This window comes from Salvelinus fontinalis, chromosome 8, assembly GCF_029448725.1.
Source record: "Salvelinus fontinalis isolate EN_2023a chromosome 8, ASM2944872v1, whole genome shotgun sequence".
Classification (NCBI taxonomy): Eukaryota; Metazoa; Chordata; class Actinopteri; order Salmoniformes; family Salmonidae; genus Salvelinus; species Salvelinus fontinalis.
Genome location: NC_074672.1, coordinates 10,704,161 through 10,727,612, shown reverse-complemented (window position 1 = coordinate 10,727,612; position 23,452 = coordinate 10,704,161). Strand labels below are relative to the sequence as shown.

At 43.3% G+C, this 23,452-nt stretch overlaps 2 protein-coding genes across 3 annotated transcripts; both read left to right on the top strand.

Annotated features, from left to right (window-relative positions):
- The first annotated feature begins 556 nt into the window (after positions 1–556).
- LOC129860531 (isocitrate dehydrogenase [NAD] subunit gamma, mitochondrial-like) lies at positions 557–11,291 on the top strand. Of its 2 annotated transcripts, XM_055931005.1 has the most exons (13): positions 557–671; positions 3,980–4,024; positions 4,883–4,894; positions 5,045–5,142; positions 6,815–6,924; positions 7,111–7,171; positions 7,434–7,566; positions 7,707–7,840; positions 8,166–8,268; positions 8,491–8,637; positions 8,898–8,992; positions 9,127–9,187; positions 10,496–11,291. In XM_055931005.1, exons 1-13 carry the CDS (start codon positions 591–593, stop codon positions 10,595–10,597), a joined length of 1,182 nt encoding a protein of 393 aa, XP_055786980.1. In that variant the 5' UTR covers positions 557–590; the 3' UTR covers positions 10,598–11,291. The 2 variants fall into 2 exon arrangements, with proteins under 2 accessions (XP_055786980.1, XP_055786981.1); XM_055931006.1 differs by lacking the exon at positions 4,883–4,894.
- A 100-nt stretch (positions 11,292–11,391) lies between these two features.
- On the top strand, positions 11,392–16,842 carry LOC129860536 (translocon-associated protein subunit delta-like). The gene is made up of 6 exons (XM_055931014.1): positions 11,392–12,534; positions 14,365–14,483; positions 14,558–14,632; positions 14,775–14,864; positions 15,459–15,524; positions 15,989–16,842. Exons 1-6 carry the CDS (start codon positions 12,486–12,488, stop codon positions 16,091–16,093), a joined length of 504 nt encoding a protein of 167 aa, XP_055786989.1. The 5' UTR covers positions 11,392–12,485; the 3' UTR covers positions 16,094–16,842.
- The last annotated feature ends 6,610 nt before the right edge of the window (positions 16,843–23,452 follow it).

Genomic DNA, 23,452 nt, shown 5'->3' with positions numbered 1-23,452 from the left:
TTTCAGAAGGCAATGAGAGAAGTAAAAAATTATTCCTTAGTTGTTAATTTTCTCAAAATCGAAAGGCATAACCTAGATTCGAGGCAACGTCTTAAATAGTTGAACATGGTATTACTCCAACCTCCTGAAAGTGACAGACTGACACGTTTTTATTTTTGTCAAAAACAACTTTATATCGAAGGAGTGCCTTTGAATTGAAGGACTGCTCATGCGCAGTTCTGTGCGATACGACCGTTAGACCCGATGACGTGTTTCTCCGTATAGATGCGGTCTCCTCAACCGCCCTTTCACCCACGTGTTTCCATGGCAATTCCATTGTTTTGGTCAAGTTCATTGCCTTTTTACGGCATCTATGAGCTTAGCTAGCCAACGTTGCCATGACATCGCCTACAAGCGTTATCGGAAATTTCTATTGGAGAAGCAGTTCCTGCCTATCTTCATACTGAATTGTCTTTGATTCCATTGGTCCTTAAGAGAAAACTCTACTCACCCGGTGCAACGGGCCATGCAAAACGAACTCCCCCAATATTCTCTCTGCTGTGTGGGCACGAGCAAATGTGCGTGCACGCTGTCAGTCAAATTGCATCAAGATGGCCGCCTCCAGTGCAGTGCTCTCAATGTCCAAAATCATCAAACCCATTTGGGGTGGACGGTTGGCAGCGACGGCAAAAGTAAGACCGTTTTTATGATTCACAGTTATGATGATAAAGGAACTACATAAAACTAGGCTTGAAAGAAATAGTGTTTCTAGACTAAAACACAAGGTCATATCTGGTTAGCTTGCTAGCTTCCTGGGGTGCAGTCAATACTCCAAACAGTTATAAAACGTTTTTTTTTGCAACAGAATGTAGCGTTTCTATTGGACATATTCAGGTAGGTCCCGCCCTCTTTGCCGTACCTGGACAATAAATCGAAGGTTAGGTATGTAACCAAGATTATGTGAGCTATATGGATCACTCCAATATATTGTATCACTCTAATTGAGTAATTGAGGATCAACAACCCTAGGAACGTGAGAGGTGCCAGGACAGCATCCATGCACTTTGTGAAAGTGCAAGGTGTCAAGGAGAGGCCGAAGGAAAGAACCATGAATTCGTAAGCCCTCGCATCGAAAGCGAATTGGAGGTACTTTTAATGAGCTGGGTAAACAGGAACATGGAAGTATGCATCCCTCAGGTCCAGCGTCACAAACCACTGGTCCGTGGACACAGCCTGCAAGATGCAGGCTGGGGACAGCATGTGGAACCTCAGTACCTTCAAGTACTCATTGAGGTTGCGGAGGTCCAGAATCAGTCTAAACCCTCCTTCTCTTTTTGGGACCACAAAATAAGTGGCGTAGAACCCACCTAGTTGTTCTGATGTCTCGATCCTGCGGATGGCACCCTTGTCCAGGAGCACCGGAATTGGAGTCGGTACCGCTTGAGCATTGTGGACAACACGCATGGGGACTCCACACACTCCTCCTACTTTGCCCTTTTAGACCGGGAGAATTGGCCGGGGAAGGTTGTGTCAGGGGTCCTTCCGGGGCCCGCCTCTCCTCTGGCGCCCTGAGCTCCTGGGTCCCCCAGGCACGTCCCTATGGCGGTGAGGTTGAGAGGTTGTAGCTCCACCGCACGTTGTGCCCCTCCCCGATGTCGTCCCTCAGCACGAGGCAATGGGGCAGAAGATGGACCCCACCGTAGTTCGGGTGCAGGTGGGTGGTGACGGTCCGTCTGCCTTGGACCCGGGGACTGAGGATGCGGCATGAACTGTCTCAGGGTCTCCCAGTCCCTACGAACCTTATCGGTCTGCTCCAGAATGTCATTAACCCCTGGGCCAAACGTCAGCCCTGGGGTGATGGGGAGAGTGCCAAATGTGTTCTGGAGAGCAGCTGGCAGACGGGATTAGGCTAGCCAGAGATGGCGCCGGGAGGTAACCACCTGCGCCATGGCCCATCCGTTGGAGCGGGCCACATCCCTCTGGAGCAGGGAAAGCAGGCGAGACAACTCTATTGCAGCATGGCTGCGTTGGAGGCCACGGGAGCAGAGGGAGAGCGTATGTGGCTTTCAAGTCCCAGCTTCAGTGGCGGGTTCCACCCTATAATCTCACAGTCCGGGAAGACCATGGCAGCTATCATGGTGTCCGTGGTCGGGCACTCCCAGAGGCCGAGTGACTCTGCGCCTGCAACACAACTCCGTGGTCAAGTCTCTGCTGTGAGTCGGAAGCGCCCCCAGCTCTCCTGCAAGGCCTTGCAGAACTCAGCAGAGATGGGAACAGATGGAGAGTCATCACTGTCAACCAGTTTGATGTCCAGTGCAGTGGCTACCCGAGTGAGTAGGCCTCTCGAGCTGCTGGGGGGCGATGAAGCCCCACTGCCGGCTTCTGATGGCCTGTCAGCCTGGTAGCCCAGCTCACGGTGGCGAACAGTGCCAGCATCGTCCCCCAGGAACAGCCTATTACTGGCCAACAGGGATCAACTGTCGTCGCCATCGACGCTATCAACCTCCTGACGCAGGGCATGCGCCCTCCGTTCAAGGTAGTCCCAGCGGTCCGACTCCTGCCCCCGTCCAGGACTGGCAGTAGATTGGCTCTGCCTGCGGTGGCTCTTGCCATGCTTCCTGGGAGGGGTACTGGGCCCAGTAGAGGGAATAACTGCTCGCTGGCGCACCACTCCTGAGGGAGGGAGCTTGCCCGAGTCTGGCCAACCCATTTGCGAATGGCCTCCAGGCGCAGGCGTTCTGAGAACACCACACAAAACAGGCATCCAGTAGGGCGCTCCACCGCCCTCTCCGCGTGGCTCAAACCCAGGCAGTGCATACACTAGGTATACGGATCTCCAGGGGGATGCCACCATCACACCTGTCCCAAAGGGATGCCATAAGCTCAGCCAAGCCAGCGAGGCCACGGAGCAGGGGTCCGACGTGACCCGCTTGGAGGAATAGGAACCCGGTGAGGAATACCTCTGCAAAACAAAAGGAATACCTCTGCCGTGAAAAACCGGCAGACAAAAAAAAACAGCAACCAGGTAATGGATTTGATTTGATTTGATTTTTTTAAAACTTTTTTTTTTTTCTACAATATTACCTAGCCGGTTTAATATCCAAGCAGGAAACAAAAAACAGAACCATATGATGGAGTAATTCCGTTTTAAGGAACTCCAAAGTTAATGTCTCAACGTAGTGGAAGCCCACCACGATACTCTTACATTCTGCAGGGGAAAGAACAAGAAAAAAAACCCTGCAGGGTAATTAAAGTGATTCACAACACACAGAACAAGCCAGTCCGCAAGTTGTGTAAATACATTCTGTGGCAGCAAGAGCCACCAATATATTAATGGATACACACGGAGTCGTAGTGTAACGCTAACGAAACACAAGCACGACAAACCACCGGCGGAAGATACAGATCAAGCGCGCAGCGAGTGGAGCACTCCAGATGATGGGCTGGCCAGCTGCTCCAGGCTGCAAACAGCCAGTGAGTATACTTCCACGCAAGGTATTACACTTACCAGTGACTTACCAAGCGAACTTCAGAAAGTTTGTACCTCAAACCATACGGACATCCGCCGAGAAAATGAAAGAGAACGTGTGTCGCGGCCATGGGGTTTATATATATAAGGGCGGACCCCAGCCGTGACACAGGTGTACACAGGAGTAAATCCTCACCTCGGATGTATGACTCCGCCGCGGAGTGATACCAATATATTAGAGTGATCCAATATAGTGAAACATAAACGCTAGTTTTCGTTGCAAAACGTTTGGAGTAATGATTACACCCCTGGTTAGCATCAGTAATGATTACACCCCTGCTATCTCCTCATCATTTTTGTTTCCAGAATTTGTTCTTAACTGGCTTGCCTAGTTAAATAAAGGTAAAATAAATTAAAATACATTCATACTGTACTGTTGAATGTGTATCACTACTAGAAAGCCTCACAGGTCCTTAATAACCCACATAATCCACAAATTGAGTTAGCTAACGCCCTGTTCTGTTTCCTCAGGTTTTTGGAGCCACAGTGAGCAGTCGCAGAGAGAAGTCAACAGTAGTGAGTGCCTATCTCGGAATCAGTATCAAATAGATTATCTGTGGTGTTATGAGAAGGCCTGAATCTTGTGAATGCTGGCTGGTAGAGTTAGACTTCTTCTAGCCAAGTTTTTCCTTAACTCCACAATGTACATCACATCACTGGAGTTGAGCGGAGACCACTGTTGGCGTACTGAACCTCCGACTTCGAATCGCTGTCAGTCGATACTTGTAAAAATGTACATTCTTAAACTCTTACCGTGTACCTTTCTTTGTTTGCTGAAATCCATACTTTTTAATAAAACCTTCAACCTTCAAATACAACCAGTGATTGTTTCCTCGCATCGACTGACAGCGACTCAATGTAGTCGCTGCAACTCAGCTAGGCCTCTTAACACTTGACATTTTAGCTACACGAGTTGCCTGGTACACTTGATTGTCAGAAATCATACCGGTTGCTGTCAACTATGTCTATTTGAAGCATCATACTAACAAGGTAGTGTAAGTTGTGTGATGTAGCTAGCCTACCCAGGTATTTTACTATGACCAGAACGAGCTTCACACTGCCACTCTGTCAGATGAAAATGTTTCTGAGGGACATTCAGACGGAACTCTAAATACTTCTGCTTGGTATTGATTATTGTTGTGTTGATTTGGTGTGACAAAGCTAACTCTGCTAATGAACCCAATTGTCAGCATCCAGCTGAGCCTGTGTAACCTGATCAAGCCCCTTTACACATTTTTGGGACCACATTGGGGAGAGGGAATCAGGGATGAGCTACCAATCTAAGGGGGGAAGGGCAACTGTTGGATTTCAGGTGCTTTGCTAATCTCTCACTGTATTGTTCCGCTTTTCCGGCTGTGTTTCTACAACTAACAGGGACAAATCATTGTAAGTACCAGATTGCATCCCATCACATCATGTTACATACCCATGTTACACATAACAAACAACAGGCCTTATTCACACAATTGCCACACAAACATAGCATGGTAACTCTGGCAGAACAATACACAAAGATGACAAATGTGTACATTTCAGCCCCCTCCTGCAAAGTATGGTGGCAGACACACTGTAACTCTCATACCTGGAGATGGTATTGGACCAGAACTTCTCAATCACGTCAGGGAGCTCTTCAGGTCAGTCAAGTGTGTATTATAACAGTCGATAACATGTTTATGAGCTGTTATTCACAGGTAATAAACGGCTTATAAACACACAGCCACTAATATGTCCCTGGGAGCTCTGAACATCTGTTAAAGGAACAAGCCACTCTAAAACTATCCTTTGGTATTTGTTGCATTAGTCCACTGTTGATACAGTTCCACAATGTTTTTAAAATATTTAACATTCAAAACGCTCTGTCACTTGTCACATCATGATGATGTGACAATTAGCATTTTGAAAGTTCTATATCATGAGTGGATTACCAAAATATAGTTTGAGTGGATTTATTCCTTTAAGTTTATTATAACTGGATATAACATTCATGGCTTATAAACACCTATACCAGTTCATTAATTAAACCGTTTTTATTAAATGTACACTACTGTTCAAAAGTTTGGGGTCACTTAGATTTTCTTTCAAAAACAATTTTTGGTCCATTTAAAATAGCATAAAATTGACCAGAAATACAGTGTAGACATTGTTAACGTTGTTAATGACTATTGTAGCTGGAAACAGCAAATCTTTTATGGAATATCTACATAGGCTTACAGAGGTCCATTATCAGCAACCATCACTCAGGTGTTCCAATGGCACGATGTGTTAGTTAATCCAAGTTTATCATTTTAAAAGGCCTATTGATCATTAGAAAATCCCTTTGCAATTATGTTAGCACAGCTGAAAACTGTTGTTCTGATTAAGGAAGAAATAAAACTGGACTTCTTTAGACTAGTTGAGTATCTGGAGCATCAGCATTTGTGGGTTCGATTACAGGCTCAAAATGGCCTGAAACAAATAACTGTCTTATGAAACTTGTCAGTCTATTCTTGTTCTGAGAAATGAAGGCTATTCCATGTGAGAAATTGCCAAGAAACTGAAGATCTCGGACAACGCTGTGTACTACTCCCTTCCCAGAACAGCGTACACTGGCTCTAACTAGAAAAGAAAGAGGAGTGGGAGGCCCCGGTGCACAACTGAGCAAGATGACAAGTACATTAGAGTGTCTAGTTTGAGAAACTGACGCCTCACAAGTCCTCAACTGGCAGCTTCATTAAACAGTACCCGCAAAACACCCGTCTCAACGTCAAGAGTGAAGAGGCGACTCCGGGATGCTGGCCTTCTAGGTAGAGTTGCAAAGAAAAAGACATATCTCAAACTGGCCAATTAAATTTAAAAAAGATTAAGATGGGCAAAAGAACACAGGCCCTGGACAGAGGATCAATTAGCCTTTCAAAATACTAAACTTGGATTAGCAAACACAACGTGCCATTGGAACACAGGAGTGATGGTTGCTGATAATGGGCCTCTGTACGCCTATGTAGATATTCCATAAAAAATCAGCCGTTTCCAGCTACAATAGTCATTTGCCACATTAACAATGTCTACACTGTATTTCTGATCAATTTATATATATATTTTTTTTTTTATGGACAAGAAATGTAATTTTCTTTAAAAAAACAAGGACATTTCTAAGTGATCCCAAACTTTTGAACGGTAGTGTATATTGGATTAAAGCAGTAGTGAGTGGCTACCAAGTTCCTAAAATGTTATTCACAGCTTATAAACACATCGACATATGTCTCATATATACGTAGTGGTACAACCAATGAGTTGAGGTCGAACGGCTGAGTCTGTTGTGTTCTGTAGGTTCAGCTGTGTGCCTGTGGACTTTGAGGTAGTGAACGTTTGCTCAGCTACTGAGGATGACATCAACAACGCCATCACTGCCATCCGCCGTAATGGAGTGGCCCTCAAAGGTAGGAGAAACACTGTAATGCTCTTAGCACCATGCTCTTGTACTCACATTGTAGGCAGGTTCCAGCTATAGAACCAATTATCCATAACTGCAAATGTGTCACTCACTGCAACGTATGATCAATTGTCTGTGTTCTATAGAAGGCCTATAACACTGTCTCCATGTTTATGCATTTGTTTGTTTGTAGGTAACATTGAAACCCTCCACACCCTGCCTGCTTCCCACAAGTCCAGAAACAACCTCCTCCGGTAAGTAAAACTTAATATCCAACGTTTTATTTCAAAAAGACAGAGGACATCTTCCTCGAGTGCTCCGTTTCTGCTCACAGTTTTCCTATCTCTAGCCCAAACGGTCGTCTGTTGCTCTGTGGCTCTTTCTGTCCAGCTCTGTCAGCTTACAATGTCTCCACCCGTCTCTCTGTCCAGCCCTGTCAGCTTACAATGTCTCCACCCGTCTCTCTGTCCAGCCCTGTCAGCTTACAATGTCTCCACCCGTCTCTCTGTCCCCCAGTACCACTTTGGACCTGTATGCCAACGTCATGCACTGTAAGTCCCTGCCTGGAGTCCAGACTCGGCACAACAACATTGACATCATGATCATCAGGGAGAACACTGAGGGAGAGTACAGCAGTCTGGAGCATGAGGTTACACACACACACGCGAACACACGCACACACTCACACACTTTCACTCCCCTCAACTTATCCCTTTCTTTTTTAAATACACACTCTTTGCTTTATAAAACCTGTGTTAGCATCCCTCTCTCCTTCCCTTCCTCCTGTAGAGTGTATCAGGGGTGGTGGAGTGTCTCAAGATCATCACCCGGACTAACTCCCTAAGAATCGCTGAGTATGCCTTTAAATTGGCCCGGGAGAAAGGTCGCAAGAGGGTCACTGCCGTCCATAAGGCCAACATCATGTAAGTCAAGTCAGCCGAGGTGTGGATGTGTATTCCACCCGTTGTCTGTTATAATGACTCACACTCTGAGCACTTTGGGACTGCGGTCCAATTGTGTACCCTTCTCCCCAAAGTGTGCACTCGTTCACTCCCTCTCATAAATTTAAATGACCCAGAGTTGTGTAAGAAATATGGTGGTAACTGCACCCGCCCTCTAGCCCATGCGTACACTTCCAATGCTTTGAAAAGCACGAGGTGAAGTGAACAAGTCAAGTGGACACTTCAAGAAGAAGGGTAGAGAGTCAGAATGCAACCAAGGGGTTGACGTCCCTTCTCCCCTTCACAGGAAGCTGGGAGATGGTCTGTTCCTGCAGTGCTGTAGAGAGGTGGCTGCTGGGTACCCTGACATTGCCTTTGACGCCATGATAGTCGACAACACCACCATGCAGGTATGAAAACCAATGCTATCTTTATTATACAGGCACACCAGAACGTTTTTACTTGGTCCCAGATCTGTTTGTGCCAACTCATATGGCCGTTGATATTGCCAACAGGCACTTGGCAAGACGGTACAAACAGATCTGGGACCAGGCTAAGAAAGTTTATATCTCTTTAGTCCATATTACTCATGCTTATTAGTGTCGTTTACCCATTCCCCTCTGATTCCCTAGCTGGTGTCCAAACCCCAGCAGTTTGATGTGATGGTGATGCCCAACCTGTATGGGAACGTGGTCAGCAACGTGTGTGCTGGCCTGGTGGGAGGGCCAGGGCTGGTGCCAGGGGCTAACTACGGCCGCGACTATGCTGTCTTCGAAACGGTCAGTCCACTGGGCACCTGTAATGTCTGCAACTCTGATAATGTAATGCGATGCTCCTACAGTGGTTTATTGAGACGCAACTACAACAGACAACGTTTCGATCCCATTGGGATCTTACTCCAAATAGGGCTTAGCGTTTGTAAATTGAGGAGTGAATGCTGAACTTAAACAGTAGTCGGTTGACTTGGCCAAGTATGTCAATGATCTCTCGATATGCTCGCTCTCTGTCTCTCTCTGTCTTTTCTCTATGTGACTTTTAGGCCACCAGGAACACAGGGAAGAGTATTGCTGACAGGAACATTGCTAACCCCACTGCCATGCTATTGGCCAGCTGCATGATGCTGGACCACCTCAAGTAGGTTCACCTCGCATCGTCTAATGAAGGGGCTGTTTCTAAACCATGACGATGTGTATGTGTTATTTGAGCTGCAGTCAACTTGTTGAACAGATGGCGTGAAAGTCAACTCATTGTATTTCTGTGCGTCTCAGGCTCCATGATTATGCCACTATGATCAGGAATGCAGTCCTGACAACCATGAACGAGACTCAGGTAAGTCAGGTTCTCTCACCTCACTGCACAATACACTCAGCAGGGGTGTATTCACTAAGAACTCCCGAGTGGCGCAGTAGTCTAAGGCACTGCATCTCAGTGCAAGAGGTGTCACTATAGTGCCTGGTTCGAATCCAGGCTGTATCACATCCGGCGTGATTGGGAGTCCCATAGGGCGGTGCACAATTGGCCCAGCGTCGTCCGGGTTTGGCCGTCATTGTAAATAAGAATTTGTTCTTAACTGACTTGCTTAGTTAAATAAAGGTTAAATGTAATAACTTTTTTTTTAAAGAACCCAACAGAACCAAATGAATGCAAACAGAATGAAATGTGGAGGGACCTAACTGAATTTGTCATTGTAAAATGTTTTCCGTTTGGAGTAAACTGTTTGTGTTGCAAAATGTTTTGCAACTGTTTGCTACGATCTAATGAATACACCCCTGCTCAATACTCTCACCTCACTGCACCTGTATCACACTACTCAATACTCTCACCTGACTTAACACACGTCACTGCTCTGTATATACACACACACCTCACTGCCGACTGACCTGCTGAGGGTCTGGACAGTTATCAATGGAGCGCATGCAAATGAATAGCTATTCACATTTATTCTTTCTTTTTTTAAAGTATTTGAATTGTCTGCCATTCTAGCTAGAAATGTATCAAATTCCTCCTTTACACTCTGGGCCACGGGTAGGCAACTAGATTCAGCCGCGGCCTGGTCAGAGCGGATGGGCGGGGGGTCGGAACATAATTCTAATAATTTGTACATTGCAAATTAACCACACCAAAATAAAAATCACTCACTTGGCCTAGTGCAGGGTCGGCAACAGGCTGCTCATGGGCCAAACCCGTCCCGCAGGCAGCCTGTTGCCGACTCTGCTCTAGGCCAACTTGTCCATCCTGTAATCAAATGTATGCTGCTCTATAGAGCCTCTTCTATCGTACAAAATGTTGCCATTGTACCCACTGATTTATTATTGTTGTAGAATCCCTCTAAGCAGGGTGTGATTGATAGCAATTCTGGGGCCTGGGGAGAGCAATATTACAGAATATTCAGAAATAAATGTATTGTGTAGAGTAGATATGATTTCTGTCACGGAAAGTATGGAATGGTGTTCGGTCTATTTGCTATATTTATATCTGTTTCACCTATATTGTTTCTTTGAGTAGAATGTGATTTGTGACTAGTTATATGTCTGTTATCTTGCAGTTGCACACAGCTGAGGGGGATATAATGGCGATGTTGACAATTGTCTCAAGTATCACCCTGCCTATCATAATAATATTATTCTTCTCCTGCAGTTGCACACAGCTGACATTGGGGGGCAGGGCACCACCTCTGAGGTGGTCCAGGCTATCATGAGGAACATCCAGAGCAAGGGGCCTCTCACCAGCGAGCTCTGAACACACACACTTTGTGGATGTGTCTTGTATGTTTAAAACAGCTGTAATGTATGTGTGTGCTGAGTGAGTGGGGTAGTGTTTGTGCATGTTTGTTTCTATAGTGATACTCCTCTGTGTTGTTGACGTGTGGGAGCGGTTCAGTCCTGTCTTTACACACACACACACACACACACACACCTCTTTCAGACTAGCAGAGTGTATTCATCAGTTGTCTTCTCCTTTGTATTCATGTCTGTATCAATGATTACGTTTAGTTTCACACCAGTCTGTCTTTCCATAACCATTCCCTGGCCGGTTCACGCACATTAACCTTTGTGCATAAACAAAGGAAGTAGTAGGCCCAAACTCTACATCAGTAATAGCATGCTCTAGTGAAGAAGTAAAAGCAAGGATCTATCTCTTAGGTTTAACCCCAGGACATGATAGCTACTCTCTGCATCCTACAAGCCAGTACATAATAGCTAGATTGCAACACAATCAGCTGCACTTGAGACATTGGCTTTGTTTGATTGTATTTAAGCAGTCGTTCTTGGGTACATGGGTTCACTGTAGTCATTTGTGAGAGTTGAACCGGTTTTAGTATTTTCTCACAGTACAAATGACAAAGAAAGAGTGTAAACAGTTATGTTTCTCACAGTACTGCAATCTTGATAATAAATGTTTTGATGTTCTTCTCACAGTCCAGCAGTGCTTAGCCTTGGGTCTCTGTCTTTCTGTTATCATCTTTATCAGATGCTGCTCGGCTTTCCCAAAATCAAATCAAATGATTTACCAATGTCTTTTCTGTGGTCTTTAGATCAATTAACTCTCTTTATTTGACAAGGTTTTTGTTTTACTGTTCTATTTAACTTTTATCTGTTACATATGTTCTATAACAACGGTGTCTTCATTCGAACAACTCAGAACTGTACACTGAAATGCCATTATTATATACTTTGTCAAACATACTGTTTTTCACTTGATCCTTTGATAAAACTAAACCAGACTCTGTGTTGTACTCAAAAGCAACCAATGTGTTTGTACCTCAAATACCTATATACTGTCTCTCATTAACGCACAGTGGTTGAAATCTAGAGTGAACTCAAGCACATTTACCTGCTAAATGAAATTGTGTTTATTTTGGTTTCATGTACTATGTAAAAAGGTTATCTAAGCCTACTTTTGTTGGGTAATACTTTTTCCGGATCCAACACATTGCTTGGTACATTTCAGTGCAATAGATGCTGCAACAAGGGAACGGTATTGGCATCAAAGCACAATTAGTCAAAAAGTAGTGCACTATATAGAGTGCCATTCGCGACTTTTCTAGGCAGTTATTTTGGAACTAGTAAACATACCTATAGACACAAAATGAGTTATGAAAGGTAGGGTGCAAGTACTGGTTGTCAGTAGAAGTATGATTTAGGTTATGATTAGGAATGAAATACGCAAAGGAGGGTTAGTCAAACAGGAATTGGATATTATTTAATCCAACTTGGATGTGATAAACAACTCCCTCTCTCTAGAAACATGTTTACGCTATGCTACCTGGAATTAAATAACCCAGAAATGCGCATCTGATATTGTTACATCCATATTTGAATGGTACTTTTACCACCATGAAGTATGTTTTAGACTTATTTACTTAAGTGAGACACCGTGAAATGTGTAGTTTATTCTAACTGGCCTATAAAATACATTTCATAGTCTCCGTGAGGTGACGTGTTAACACAGCCACGTCCCCATAGTGCATTGCGCTGTAAGTGCATTGCGCTGATACGGTGCGTTACAGCGCAACCGTCTAAAAGCTGACGTAGACTTTTTGAAGGAAGACGTGTCTGCAACAACTGCTGAAATAACTAGCTGCACAATTCTTTTGTCGTGTTAAAGACTTTTTGAGAAATCAACCATGATGATCAGAATAGCCGCGTTTCTTGCTCTTGTCTGCTTGTGCACAGGTGAGTAATTTCAGAGAGATTGCAACAGTAACTAGCTAGCGTCAATGAAATCTACAGTGCATTTGGAAAGTATTCAGACCCCTTGACTTTTTCCAAGTTGTTACAATCTTATTCTATAATGGATGAAATGACCCCCCCCCCCCCCCACACACACACACAATCTACACACAATACTCCATAATGACAGTTTTTTTTAAATGTTTTCACATTTATATAAAAATTAAATAAAAACGTAATCACATTTACATAAGTATTCAGAACCTTGACTCAGTACTTTTTTGAAGAACCTTTAGCAGCGATTACAGCCTCGAGTCTTGGGGATGATGCTACAAACTTGGCACACCTGTACTTGGGGAGTTTCTCTCCTTCTTTGCATATCCTCTCATGCTCGGTCAAGTTGGATGCTATTTTCAAGTCTCCAGATATGTTCGATCGGGTTCCAGGCCGGGCTCTGGCTGAACCACTCAAGGACATTGAGACTTGTCCCGAAGCCACTCCTGTGTTGTCTTGGCTGTGTGCTTAGGGTCGTTGTTCTGTTGGAAGGTGAACATTCGCCCCAGTCTGAGGCCCTGAGTGCTCTGGAGCAGGTTTTCGTCAAGGATATCTGTACTTTTCTCCGTTAATCTTTCTATCAATCCTGACTAATCTCCCTGCCGCTGAAAAACAACCCCAAAGCATGATGATGCCAGGTTTCCTCCAGATGTGACATTTGGCATTCAGGCCAAAGAGTTATATTTTGGCTTCATCAGACCAGAGAATCTTGTTTCTCGTGCCTTTTGGCAAATTCCAAGCTGGCTGTCATGTCCCTTTTTACTGAGTAGTGGCTTCCTTCTGGCCACTCTACCAAAAAGGCGTGATTGGTGGAGGGCTGCATAGATGGTTGTCCTTCTGGAAGGTTCTCCCATCTCCACAGAGGAACTCTGGAGTTCTGTCCGAGTGACCATTGGGTTCTTGATCACCTCCCTGACCAAGGCCCTTCACCCCCGATTGCTCAGTTTTGCCGGGTGGCCAGCTCTAGAAAGAGTCCTGGTGTTTCCACATTTCTTCCATTTAAGGATGATGGAGGCCACTGTGTTCTTGGGGACCTTCAATGCTGCAGAAATGTTTTGGTACCATTCCCCAAAGCTGTGCCTCGACACAATCCTGTCTCAGAGCTCTACAGACAATTCCTTCGACCTCGTGGCTTGGTTTTTGCTCTGACATGCGCTGTCAACTGTGGGACCTTATATAAACAGGTGTGTGCCTTTCCAAATCATGTCCAATCAATTGAATTTACTACAGGCGGACTCCAATCAAGTTCTAGAAACAGGATGATCAATCAGGATGCACCTGAGCTCATTTTCAAGTCTCATAACAAAGGGTCTGAATACTTATATACTTATTTGTTTTTATTTGTAATACATTTGCTAACATTTCTAAACCTGTTTTTACTTTGTCATTGTGGGGTATTGTGTGTAGATTGATGAGGAAAAACATTTATTTAATCAATTTTAGAATAAGGCTGTAACGTAACAAAATGTGGAAAAAGGCAAGTGGTCTGAGTACTTTCCAAATGCACTGTATTAGCTAGCTAGCTATGTATTTGGATAGCTGGATAAGAAGGTGAATGTTAGCTAACAAGGTTGGATAGCTAGGTGGCTAGCTACAGTAGCCATTCTATTCAACCCAATTTTGCAGATTTGATCAATCTGCACCACCAGATAGTTGGCTAGCTAAGTCAATTATTTTGTTATGCGCTAGCTAGTCTCTGAGAGTAGAAATTAACAGTACCTTCACATTTAAGGTAGCTAGCAAAGACTGCTTGATGTCATTTCTGCCCATGTTGTTTAGGTGAGAGCTGTTCAGAACCTGTGATCACCCCCTCTGCCTACACCACCTCTGATGCCGTCATCTCCTCTGAGTCTGTTTTTATCGTGGAGCTCAGCCTGGCCTGCGCCAATGGAGCCCAGGTACTGTAGTTAGACACGACAGACACACCTCTCTTTTTCTCATCACGCTCTAAATGTGTATCTTTCTTCAACAGAGTGTGGCTCTGTATGCTGACGTCAATGGCAGACAGTTCCCCGTGACCAGAGGCCAGGATGTTGGCAAGTACCAGGTAAGAGATGGGTATGATGTGGACATACACTATGGATGTCCAATATACACTTACCAAGAGTCACTTGAGCCTCCGTGCACATGCTGTGGGTTTATGACTTAGTTTGTCATGTCTTCGCTCTGTTTCTCTCTGTGTTTCTCAGGTGTCTTGGAGCATGCCCCACAAACAGGCTAGCTCCGGTACATACCAGGTCAAATTCTTCGATGAGGAGTCCTATAGCTCTTTGCGCAAGGTAGGTTCTTCATTCCTATTCATCTAGCTATGAGTGTAACTGGGGACTTTTGCCACGTTCAAGACAACCCTGAAATATCTGACTTGGAAACTCGTAGAAAGATGAGTTTCCTGCTTGGAAAGTATCAGAATCAACGAATACGAAGCTCTACGCAAAAAAAAGCTTCCACATTTTTACTCAGAGGTTCCTAGTGGTCATGAATGCGGCATCACTCACACTTGGCAAGATAATCAGCGATCTACCTACCAGTCATTTTCAATGGAAGGAGGAGACAGCGGCTTACCGGTTGGTGATTAGACAGCAAGAGAGTTCCACATTTTCCCAAGTTTATGCAAATTTCTTTGACGTGACCACCCGATAGCCAATCGTGAGAGCGCAGCTCTTGCTAGCAAGCTTTGGCATTGGCTAAAAAATAACTGGTATCTTTCAAACATGCTGTTTGAAAGATTCAACCACCAGGGGAGATCTCAATGTCTTGATTGTTGATTATCTCTGCAAGTGTAAGTCCAGAGTAAAATATGTGTGCATACTGTCAGATAGGACCTATAGCCTTATGCAATTGTGTGTGTTTATATTTGTTTGTTTGTTTTTTAGGCCCAGAGGAACAATGAGGATAGTGACTCCATCCAGCCTCTCTTCTCTGTCAACGTGGATCACAGGGTGAGTCAGCATAGACAGAATAACAAATGAATACTCGATGAAAGACAATCATGTCTATAGTATACGCATTACGCTTAGAAAATGGAGACGTCACAAACGGCAGAAGAGTAAACACTACTGGAGGCACCTTGCCGTTTTTGGAGACAGTGTTGTATTTGGTAGCAAAAAGCAGTGGGCCGCAAACTGACGGGAAATACGTGAATTGTTTCCACAGTTAGCTGAGATGTTTATCTAGCTAGCAAATGTTAGTTACATAAAGCTCAGACACATTTTTGCTAGTTAAAGTAGCACTGTTCTGTCAAACACATCAGTCTTCAAAAATGGTGTCACCAGTTGTTTACATTTATTAATTGTGTTGCACCTTCCATGTGTCTTCACACATGATTGAACACTTGTATTTAGTGTTTTTCATTCTCATCTGAGATTCCTTCCTAACTGGTGCTGCGTTGTCTTGTTGTTTCTAGGGTGCATGGAACGGCCCGTGGGTGGCTACTGAGGTTATGGCTGCTCTCATCGGTATCCTGCTCTACTACCTGGCCTTCAATGCTAAAAGCACCATCCAGGCATAAAGGACTGCAAGTCCCACAATTCTCTGCAACTGGAACTCTAAAAGACTGTTGAATTCTGGTGTGACTGTTCTACCAATCCAGAACAACAATTTGCCACCATCCATTTCGAGATGCGGAACTAGTTGTTTTATATTTTGTATTTTTTTAAGCAGAAGAAGCCATTGCATTTTCTCAAGTTGTGGTAAAAATTGCACACCTCAATCAAACCCGATGTACCCCACTAACTGAATTGAGCACAGTAATTTTGTGTTCAAAAGCCAACCCAGGTCCTGAAAGTTAAAGGATTGTTTCTATATGCCAACACTGACTTCCTTTCACAGCCTCAGGCTTATTGTTTACCTACCGGACTTGGCATCTGAGAGACAAGAATACGTGTTCATCATTCTGTGATCTTTCTTGTGAAGGACCTTCATTGGTACTGATACTACACAGTCTAAAATGACTGGTTCTGTATCTACAATAGTCTGAGTAGGAGTGCTGATCTAAGATCAGTTCCCCCATTTTCTATTCATTATGATCTGAATAGCAATACTGATCCTAGATCAGCACTCATACGATGAGATACTGTGAATATGGACACTGGTGTTTAAGAGTCTGATGCCACTGTGGATTTGGGAGTTGCTGACTGGCTGTGTCTTACCTACAGTACATGGAACTGTTGCACTGGCTGGCTGAAGAGGCCAAATATTCAAGAATTGATGATTATTTGTGCTTGGTGGTCAAATGAATAAATGGTTTGCTTTTCTCTATTTTCTATTTGGTTCTTAATATATATACTTAAGTATCAAAATTAAATGTAATTGCTAAAATATACTTAAGTATCAAAAGTAAAAGTATAAATCATTTCAATTCCTTATATTAAGGAAACCAGACGGAACCATTTTCTTGTTTTTTTAAATGTATGGATTGCCAGAGGCACACTCCAACACTCAGACATAATTTACTATGATCAAATTTATAAATATAATATATATATAAGTTTATCAAATGAATAAATGGTTTGCTTGTGTCTCAATTATGCTGCACACATCTACGTCTAGGGGCAAAACATTATCCAATGCCACACTACAATGCATCAAACTAAAATTAGTTACTACTAGAGTATAAAGTAGAGCAGGGGTCCCCAACTACATTCAGCTGCGGGACAATTTTTTAAACATATCCATAAATTCCTGCATCATCTAGCCCTTCCTATTGCTGTAAACAGGTTCACATGCATGCATATAAGGAGGCTGAAAACCCTGGGTTTGTCCCAAAAGGTGTATTATGTCCTGTATAGTGCACTACCTGGTCAAACGTAGTACACTAAAAAGAGAAAAGAGTGTTGTTTGGGACACAACCCCTTAATGGAACCAGTGGTTATTTTAGTATTGCAGGGGAAAGCTCAGGGGATTAAATGTCACACTGGGGTATGCCTTAATAGTGGAGGAGAGAGCATGCTCTACATTTCAAGACTGGCTGAGGAAGGAGTCTGATTTTAAGTGGCTGTTGCAATCTGGATCTCTCTTTATCTCTCTCTTTCTACTGTCAAATCTGTCTGGCTGGTTTGTTCTCAACTGTCTTCTAAGAAAGTAATGTAGTTATTTTAGGTCAACCTTTAAGTGGAGGCTGCTGAGGGGAGGACGTCTCATATTCATTTCCTGGAATGGAGTCAATGGGAATGGTATCAAAGACGTGGTTTCCATGTAGTTTATACCACTCAATTTATTCCATTCCAGCCATTATTATGAGTCGTCCTCCCCTCAGCAGCCTCCACTGATTCACTGTAAAGTCGGTTTCATTAAAAGTAGTTTTTCATCAGTTATTTGCAGTACTCCCGACTGGACAGCGTGTGGCAGCTGTGTGCTGCAGGTCTGTGGTTCACTACCATCATAATTGAACAGTGTTGCTACATACACTCCCTCTCTCTCCAGCTGAAACACCATCATCTCATAGGTTGGTCTGCGCATTACTTGTAGACCCTCATTTTTCACTTTGTGTGTTATCTTTTATGCTACTCAACTTTTTCCTTCATTCATTACACATTGTGAATGATTCATATGCCTCTATGGCAGAGTCTGGTCTCTATACAGTAGCAGTGTCTAGTCTAGGCTTATCTATGGATTTCAAGGAAGCATTTCTAAATAAGTGATTTCTTTGCTGTGAACCAGACAGTGTGACAGTGAGTATTATATTGTATATATACTATATATGTAACGGATGTGAAATGGCTAGCTAGTTAGCGGGTACGCGCTAGTAGCATTTCAATCAGTTACGTCACTTGCTCTGAGACTTTAAGTAGGGTTGCCCCTTGCTCTGCAAGGGCCGCGGCTTTTGTGGAGCGATGGGTAACGACAGTGCTTCGTGGGTGACTGTTGTCCATGTGTGCAGAGGGTCCCTGGTTCGCGCCCGTGTCGGGGCGAGGGGACGGTTTAAAGTTATACTGTTACATTGGTGCCGTGACCCGGATGGTGTGACAAAGGTACTTCTTAACAGACCTGCAAATGTTCTTTGCTGCATGTTGGTTCTAACCTGAAAAGCAGCAAAGAACATTTGCAGGTCTGTTAAGAAGTACCTTTGTCACACCATCTGGATAAGGGCATTTCTGTGCTGCGCCAGAAACTCTAAATGGGGAGATGGGAAACTCCAGTCTCTTCGGGGACGACGTAAAGTTATACTGTTACATTGATGCTGTTGACCCGGATCACTGGTTGCTGCGGAAAAGGAAGAGGTTGAAAGGGGGGTGAGTGTAACGGATGTGAAATGGCTAGCTAGTTAGCGGGTACGCGCTAGTAGCATTTCAATCAGTTACGTCACTTGCTCTGAGACTTTAAGTAGGGTTGCCCCTTGCTCTGCAAGGGCCGCGGCTTTTGGGTGACTGTTGTCGATGTGTGCAGAGTGTCCCTGGTTCGCGCCCGTGTCGGGGCGAGGGGACGGTTTAAAGTTATACTGTTACATTTTTTAAACAAAACAATACATAAAGTTTCACAAAGTCCAGCAATGCAATTACATTGAACATTAAACAGGGCTGTGAATAGTGTAGCTTGACCCTGAGCTGGCGAACAAATGGTTATTGCCTCTCTGCCTGCTGAAGGAGGTACTGCATGTTGGTTCTAACCTGAAAAGCAGCAAAGAACATTTGCAGGTCTGTTAAGAAGTACCTTTGTCACACCATCTGGATAAGGGCATTTCTGTGCTGCGCCAGAAACTCTAAATGGGGAGATGGGAAACTCCATTCGATTAAAATGATTATATTCCTCTTTCATTTACAAATCTTATGATGTGACTATGAGAAGTGGCTGTATCGAGGGGAATTTTTATTTAGCTGAGCCTGCTAGTACCTCCGGGTCACGAAATTTCTGGAAGTTTCTAAATAAAAGTGCCCTATGTAATAATAGAAATGTGTCAATAACCTGTAGTTATTCATGATATATGAAAAATAATTGACTAAACAAGAACAATTATTCATATGTGTTCCTATTTAAGTGACATTTGCATTACAATTGTGTTTTAAAACATGTTCCTAGGTCAAATAAATGCCCCCAATGTGTAACAGTACTCTTCTTGCGTTGTGTACAATCAATCCTCGACACGAATTCCAACGTGTTGCACCAGTCATGGAGATTTATTCTGGTAGGAACAGCACAAAATTGCACGTCATGCAATGCACGGCTCACCATCCAACTCTGCACTCACGCACTGTACAAAATATATGAACCCCCCCCACCAGACACAGTAAGTTGCTAGCTAGTACTGGCGGGAATTCTTTACAACCAAAATGCACAACCAATATTCTCCAAAAAACACTGCATCCTTGATATACACAGCTTTACCTTTTAGTTTCTCTATTAGGTAGTATAAAAATATATCAATAATTTTTTTCTGAGTTATTCTGTACATATGTTGAGTGTCTCTGTATCTGGTATGTTTGCACAGTGCCGTTTTGTATTTTTTATTATTTTTCTTTGCAAGTGGAATTCAGTAGGGGGGAGTGTAACAGGGTTTTATTGGTGATTCCCATTGCCACTTTATTGTTAAGCCAATGGGTTTTTGGTGTTAGTTTTGTCTTGCCTTCACCTACTCAACATGGCATCTTATTGGCTGGTTTGCGTAGCTTGCTTACGAGGGAGGATGTTTCAGTTAGAATCGTCCCAGTGAACAAGCACCAAACCAGCGGTAAGTTGTTGGTTGCAAAGCACTGTACATCAAAAGTGATTTTTATACTCCCAAGTGATGATTTAAGTGTACAATTTATATACATTTGTTTGTAAATGTTATTCGAACATCACACATAAGATGCAGTGTTTTTTGGAGAATATTGGTTGTGCATTTTGGTTGTAAAGAATTCCCGCCAGTACTAGCTAGCAACTTACTGTTGATACTGTTACATATATATGATTTATCGCATGGGATAGGCCTATTGTTGAAACTTCACTGGTTTATGAGAACACAGTAACTGTAACTCCCTCTGTCTATCCAAGCGAATTATGTCAACTCTGTACTTAGTCCAGGTAACACGATATACAGTACACTCTCCTGTATACCTAAACAATGTACAAAGTACACATGAGCTTTCTCATATCTATCTTTTCTTTAACAACACAATAGTTCAGAAACATCTGAAATAACACGCGGTGTGTGTGTGTGTTTGTGGGCATGCGCTTGTGTGCGTGTGTGTATGCCTCTGTGCACATGCATGTATGTAAGACAGTATGCATGAAAGACACTCCCTTATCACCAAGCTTGTTCCTGTGCTATGGTGTGACTAGGAAGGGAAACGTCAAAGCCTTGGACTGATGCATACACACTGACATGGCTAACCCTTCATTTCTGCCTCCCTGCTCTCTATCTAATGCCCCTCAGCTGCGTTGCTAGGACCTCTTGGACTAACACCATCAACCTATAGATGTTGTCCAGAATGGCACTTCTATTCTCTATTTAGTGCACTACTTTTGACCAGAGCCATATGGGCCCTGGTCAAAAGTAGTGCATTATATAGGGAATAGAAGTGCCTTATATTGTGAATAGGGTTACATTTGGGACTAACACATTGAACTAATACCACCTATATTTGTCCTCTGCAGTCAGTTGACCTACCTACAGTACTGTATATCAATAGGTCACTTTAACACGTGAACAACCCAGTGGGAATAGTTGGTTGAAATAACGTCATCACTGGTTGAATTATGGCAAAAATTATGTCATTACAACCATGGGCGCCTGCCTTTGTCTGAAAGTGGGGGTACTAAAGCTTAGGAGGGCGGGGGGGGAGGTGCTGGGGGACCTCGCCTAGAATTTTTTTGCGTTTATTAAGTCTACACTTTCTTAACAGGGGGAATCCATATTTATGAAAAGAATACAGCTATTTTGCTTATGCTTTGATGCAATAAATTATATTGAAAAAGGGTTTTAATGACTAGATTACTAATCTACTCCCTTCCCTGAAAATCCCACCAATAGTGATCGATTGACAGGCCAAACTATTAAGAATGTGGCCAGGATAACGCACGACAATGAGGAAATTAAATCGAAAATGGGAGGAATAATATAGTTTTACTCAATAAGGATTTGAATTTGAGTTTGGACTTGGTAGGTTAAGAAAAAGCATAGTTAAATTGCACATTAAGTTTTCATCTTCTTTTTGTCACAAATAATGTGATCACAATAATGTAGTACAGTTACAAATGTGAACTTTTATTTATATTTTAACAATTGTTTTTCTCAATATGGCAGTGTTCTCTGTTAGAGCATTGAACAAGAACTGTCAACTTGAAAATCCACACTGGAGATTTGCATTTAAATTTGGTAATTATGTTCACATAAAAATAATATTGCTAACATATTATTAATTCATCAATATCATTATCAAATTAGCATTTTTGGGGGCAGCTATATATACCCGTAAATTAAGACCTGAATCTGTAACAGGAAGAATAAAATGTAGCTCCAGTAATATGGCTCATATTTGAATGTTTGGGCTAGAGCGGGGATATCCCACCTTTTTTATTTCATAAAGGCTACTTCATACTAAAAATAGTTTGTGGAAGCTACTCATATACAGCCTGCATATTTGAGAATCTTATCTTTTTATGATGAAATAAAATAAAAGGGTTTTACATTTAAACAAATCTTGTCATGAATTGTAATTCTGTCCAATAGTAACCTTTTGAACAACAACCGCAGTTAGTAAGCTGCATATTTGACAACAAATCATGAAGAAACTGAATTATCATGCAAAGTATGAGGAATAACAAAAGTGTGATCTCATCAAGTACATTAGTTGACATTCCGCTTTTCCTCTGACATTGTTTGAAGCACTGTCGCCATGAATTTTTTTTTAAATTAAGCAGCATACACATTTGATGCAATAACGTTATAAATTGTGAGATACAAATAGCCTGTGCTTTTTCTTTTATAAAATAGGAGCATACAGATAAAACTTTGGCTGAATTGTAACTGTGAAGTGGCCGTGGTGCACCTGCATATGGGTCTCAGCCAGGACTGTTACTTTTGTAACTTAATTAAAACATTTGAACAATGTGATTTAACTGATTGAAGTTGGGAAAATAGGTGGCAGAAAAAACGGAATGGTGTTAAATGCATGTAAACAGCTTGTGGTGTTACGTATTACCCAGCAGTCAGGTGCAGAAGGTGAGTATAATAATGATAAATGAATATAAAGATAAACAAAACATGAGAAGCGTACAGAACGTGGATAAAAACAAGACTATCTAGTGACTGATGGCTACTGAGGGCTAAAAAAAGGGAGAGTAATCAAGAAAATAATGATATCCAGGTGTGCGTAATGACAGGGAGCAGGTGAGCGTAATGATTGTTGCCAGCGACATCGAATGCCGGAGCGGGATTAGGTGTGACAGTACTCGCGATCACAAGGAGGGAACACGAGAGCCTCACTGCGGTGGCGGTCTGCCTGATACTTCTGATGGTGGACGGAGCGCTGGAGCCTCGGTCTGGCTCGGAGTCCACGGAGCTGATATCCCAGGACACACTGGAAGGAAGTCAGCCCGGTGGAGGAGTGACTAAGGGAGTTCTGGGCGTACTCCCCCCAGGGAAGGAACCGGACTCTCTCCCCCTGTCGGTCCTGGTTGTGACTCCTAAGGAACCTCTCCAGCTCCTGGTTGATCCTCTTCACTGGCCCATTGGACTGAGGCTGGTATCCAGATGGGAGGCTGACTGTGGCCGCCAGCTTCTTCATAAAGGCTCTCCATACCCGCGATGTGAATTGAGGACCACGTTTGGAAACAATGTCCTCCAGAAAGATTTTGTTTGGGCACATACGGAGCAGGAGTTGACGTAGCGGGCGACCTCCCCCACCAATGTGGGCCACCAGTACTTAGCAGGGAGAGATTGAATGGTGCG